Source organism: Coregonus clupeaformis, chromosome 6 (genome assembly GCF_020615455.1).
Source record: "Coregonus clupeaformis isolate EN_2021a chromosome 6, ASM2061545v1, whole genome shotgun sequence".
NCBI classification, from domain to species: domain Eukaryota; kingdom Metazoa; phylum Chordata; class Actinopteri; order Salmoniformes; family Salmonidae; genus Coregonus; species Coregonus clupeaformis.
The window spans coordinates 29821729-29826971 of NC_059197.1; the positions used below are offsets into that span (position 1 = coordinate 29821729).

The 5243-nt window shown below is 42.6% G+C and overlaps 1 protein-coding gene across 1 annotated transcript in view; it reads right to left on the reverse strand.

Annotated features, from left to right (window-relative positions):
- Positions 1-936: 936 nt before the first annotated feature.
- The window catches only part of LOC123491069 (sucrase-isomaltase, intestinal-like), a 26556-nt gene continuing 22249 nt past the window's right edge, over positions 937-5243 (reverse strand). The window contains exons 11-12 of the mRNA XM_045220952.1: positions 5132-5243; positions 937-1092 (exon numbers count right to left, since the gene is read on the reverse strand). The exon at positions 5132-5243 is cut by the window's right edge and continues 20 nt beyond it. Of these exons, the coding sequence (XP_045076887.1) occupies positions 937-1092; positions 5132-5243 (268 nt within the window). The remainder of the gene's footprint in view (positions 1093-5131) is intronic.

Here is a 5243-nt window from a genome sequence, read left to right on the forward strand (position 1 = left end):
TTAATGTTCCACAACTGACCACTAGTTGGCGTATTCATAGGTGAGCAAAAAGCATAAACACACTCACACACTTCAAATCATAAGATTGTGACATTTAAAGACTTTTCAGATTTTTGGTTTAGGGGCATTCTATGGTCGTCTAGAACACTGTAGTGAGCTCGGAAAAATGAGGACTCCAAAAATGTCCTCATATCTCAGAGCGTCCTGACATTGAAGGTGAGATTTCATAAAATTGTCTTTATATGTCACAAAAACGAGTACACACACACACACACACACACTTGGTGTAAGTAAACACAGTCTGTACTAATTCTCAGAGCATATTGCCTGTGATGCAGAACAGTTTGAGATTGAACACTAACGTAGAATCAATGCATATGTTTGACCTGATATAAAACCATAAAAAAGTTATTAGCACTTGGCCAGGCTTAATTGTGTGGGTAAAAAACACGACTTAACCCATGAGATATCATATGCTCCATAGACATTTGTAAACTCTCTCTCTCTCTCTCTCTGCACACATAACACAAACAACACTAGCCTACCTCTCTCTCTCACACACTCAATCACACAAGCGCACACCATATCCACCACCTCCACCACCACCACCACCACCACCACCACCACCACCACCTCCACCACCTCCACCTCCACCTCCACCACCACCTCCACCACCACCACCACCTCCACCCCACCACCACCACCACCTCCACCTCCACCTCCACCTCCACCCCACCACCACCTCCACCACCTCCACCACCACCACCACCTCCACCTCCACTACACCACCACCTCCACCACCACCTCCACCACCTCCACCACCACCTCCACCACCACCTCCACCACCTCCACCACTACCTCCACCACCTCCACCACCAGCAAGGTGATTCAAAGAGTTTGGGTTAAATGTGAAAGACACATTTCTGTTGGATGTATTCAGTTGTGCAACTGACAAGGTTTTCCCTTCCCACCTACCTCTCCCAGCAGAGGAGTCTCTCCATCAGCCTCAGTGACCCAGACTTTCTTCAGTGTTCCTTGGTCATAGGCCTCATACGGCCCGTTGATCCTCTTACTGATGGCCACAGCCGGGTCCTGAGGAGCAATGATACAGCCTTTTACATTATGTTCTTTATACCGGAAGGTTGCATGTTTGAATCCCCGAGCCAATCAGTGGAAACATTCTGACAGCATTTTCTTTGGCAAAACTGCACTAAACTCAACAAAAACATTTGAAAATAGGCCTACTCACAAAAGGCTATTATATTGGGAATGAGCTTTGATGTGTGAGAAATGATTGGATGGCGCGTGCATCGTATTTTGTCATAGGGTAGGCTACCGTGTCTCAGGCCTAGGTAGAGGAAGGAAGATGATTTCCAATAGGCCTAGGTACAGGAAGGAAGATGATTTCCAATAGGCCTAGGTACAGGGAGGAAGACGATTTCCAATAGGCCTAGGTACAGGAAGGAAGACGATTTCCAATAGGCCTAGGTACAGGAAGGAAGACGATTTCCAATTGGCCTTGGTACAGGAGTACTCATGGATGACTTAATTTCCCCCTTTCCTTTCCCCTTCATATGCCCGAGACCAAACACAACTTTTCACTTTGCATTTAACTTAACTATCAACCCGAAGAGTTTAAGGCAACTGACTTAAATGCCCAATGCAGCCGTTTTTATATCAATATCAAATAATTTCTGGGTAACAATTAAGTACCTTACTGTAATAGATTTCCGTTAAAATAGACAATCATTTCATTTTTTATAGCAGAAAACTATTTCTCAAGCAATACGTTTGCTAGGACTGTCTGGGAGTGGTTTGAGTGGGGAGGGGAGAACTGAAAACTAGCTGTTATTGGCAAAGAGGTTTGGAACTCTCTTTGTTATTGGTCTGTTAAACAATTTACCGCATGGTGATGTCACCATGGAAAGCCGAAACTCCCGCCCATGCAAACCTGCTGATTAGATGGTCCTGTGTAGATTGTATTTTCAACCAGCAACCATCAGGAAATAACACTGTTGGTTGGTTTCATCAGCTATTGTACAATCTGATATAACACACAGGAAAAACAGAATTTTGACTGTACTGGGCCTTTAAATAACCTCTGTGCCAAGAAGCCTGCGCTTGTGGAACGTACCATCCTCATATATAAACAGCTGGCTTCAGGTAAGTGTGTTATCCACACCTTTCTCTCTTACATTACCATGTTGCCACACAACCACTGTCTACATTAATGTCTTAGAATGACCACATATGAGGAAGGGAAAACATGACGATAAATAATATTCTGAGAATTAGACAAACTCTTCTCAGAATTTAACTACCACGTCACTGCGGCCACAATGGATACGCTCATTCCAACCAAACTATTACCAGCGCTCTCCTTTGCACGCACGCTAGTGGTGCCTGGGTCAGCTGTTTGTTCACCCGCACCCGCCCGCAATTGCTAATAACCCATCCGCAACCACCCGACTATATGTGATAAAGTGAAAATCTATGGCCCAACATTTTGGTAGGCTATTTGTTAGTCAACTTGTCTATAATTAGATACAGTGGGGAAAAAAAGTATTTAGTCAGCCACCAATTGTGCAAGTTCTCCCACTTAAAAAGATGAGAGAGGCCTGTAATTTTCATCATAGGTACACGTCAACTATGACAGACAAAATGAGAATTTTTTTTCCAGAAAATCACATTGTAGGATTTTTAATGAATTTATTTGCAAATTATGGTGGAAAATAAGTATTTGGTCAATAACAAAAGTTTCTCAATACTTTGTTATATACCCTTTGTTGGCAATGACACAGGTCAAACGTTTTCTGTAAGTCTTCACAAGGTTTTCACACACTGTTGCTGGTATTTTGGCCCATTCCTCCATGCAGATCTCCTCTAGAGCAGTGATGTTTTGGGGCTGTCGCTGGGCAACACAGACTTTCAACTCCCTCCAAAGATTTTCTATGGGGCTGAGATCTGGAGACTGGCTAGGCCACTCCAGGACCTTGAAATGCTTCTTACGAAGCCACTCCTTCGTTGCCCGGGCGGTGTGTTTGGGATCATTGTCATGCTGAAAGACCCAGCCACGTTTCATCTTCAATGCCCTTGCTGATGGAAGGAGGTTTTCACTCAAAATCTCACGATACATGGCCCCATTAATTATTTCCTTTACACGGATCAGTGGTCCTGGTCCCTTTGCAGAAAAACAGCCCCAAAGCATGATGTTTTCATCCCCATGCTTCACAGTAGGTATGGTGTTCTTTGGATGCAACTCAGCATTCTTTGTCCTCCAAACACGACGAGTTGAGTTTTTACCAAAAAGTTCTATTTTGGTTTCATCTGACCATATGACATTCTCCCAATCCTCTTCTGGATCATCCAAATGCACTCTAGCAAACTTTAGACGGGCCTGGACATGTACTGGCTTAAGCAGGGGGACACGTCTGGCACTGCAGGATTGGAGTCCCTGGCGGCGTAGTGTGTTACTGATGGTAGGCTTTGTTACTTTGGTCCCAGCTCTCTGCAGGTCATTCACTAGGTCCCCCCGTGTGGTTCTGGGATTTTTGCTCACCGTTCTTGTGATCATTTTGACCCCACGGGGTGAGATCTTGCGTGGAGCCCCAGATCGAGGGAGATTATCAGTGGTCTTGTATGTCTTCCATTTCCTAATAATTGCTCCTACAGTTGATTTCATCAAACCAAGCTGTTTACCTATTGCAGATTCAGTCTTCCCAGCCTGGTGCAGGTCTACAATTTTGTTTCTGGTGTCCTTTGACAGCTCTTTGGTCTTGGCCAAAGTGGAGTTTGGAGTGTGACTGTTTGAGGTTGTGGACAGGTGTCTTTTATACTGATAACAAGTTCAAACAGGTGCCATTAATACAGGTAACGAGTGGAGGACAGGGGAGCCTCTTAAAGAAGAAGTTACAGGTCTGTGAGAGCCAGAAATCTTGCTTGTTTGTAGGTGACCAAATACTTATTTTCCACCATAATTTGCAAATAAATTCATAAAAAATCCTACAATGTGATTTTCTGGATTTTTTTCTTCTCAATTTGTCTGTCATAGTTGACGTGTACTTATGATGAAAATTACAGGCCTCTCTCATCTTTTTAAGTGGGAGAACTTGCACAATTGGTGGCTGACTAAATACTTTTTTCCCCCACTGTACATGCAGCTTCTCTTCTGTCATTATATGTTACCCTGGACGACTAAATAAACCCTTGATCACCAGAATAATGTCATAACTCTATAGAATGAGTGCTTCCATCTAGTTTAGGGACTGGGGAGAAAATACAATAAAGCAAAAAAATATATAAAAAAATAGAACAGGAAAGATTTTCAGCAAAATGTCCAAAAGATGTCAGTTTCACCGGTTGTAAGGAAAATGAAAGCTGTGAAAACGACCCAATGTGTTTCTGATAAGATTTCAGTTCGACTTTGATGCATATTGTATGTGGTTGAAATACTATCAGCTTTTATGATGCTTTTATGATGAAGACAGCACCTCTACAGATGGTATCTAACTGAACATTGCATTCTCTCAAGATGCAGAAATAAATAAATCATATTTCTCCACTCCTGCTCCCAAGTCAAAAATTTGCCTACATTTGGTGTATAATTTTACTACAAGAAATGATTAATTCTGCAGGAGTTATTACTAAGGCTATAGCCCTATTTGCACGGGACTAGTATTACTACAGGACCTTGGTAATGCATGTATTACCCAGAATGTCCGTTATTCCAGAGGCGCAACATTTTTAGAATGACACATTTGGCGATGTTCAATATATTCGCACAAAACGTATAAACAAAATCATTCACTGTGAAAGTCGATACATGTAGGCCATTCATATATAGGCTATGCGCAGCACTTCGTTCAATTTATCGAATCAAGAGGACTTTGGAGTTTGCCAAAATAAATACCTTATCTACACCAGTCCTTAACCCTTAATGCCATAATAAATACCTTATCCACACCAGCCCTTAACCCTTAATGCCATAATAAATACCTGCATGTCCTTGCACGTTCCACTATGGCTAGCATCCCACCATCTAGACCATGACTCATCAGCTACCTCTATTGTTTTTATAAAGCACACTCAGTGAGGAAGAACATAGTCAAACACATCGAGGTGAGTTTCTTACCAATATGAGGATGTACTTCTGTCCCTTCTCGTGCAAGTAATCAGCGAACTGAGGGAGGTCTTTGAATTTGACTTCATCATAAGTGAAGTCCTTCTTCTCTTCCATATAGTCA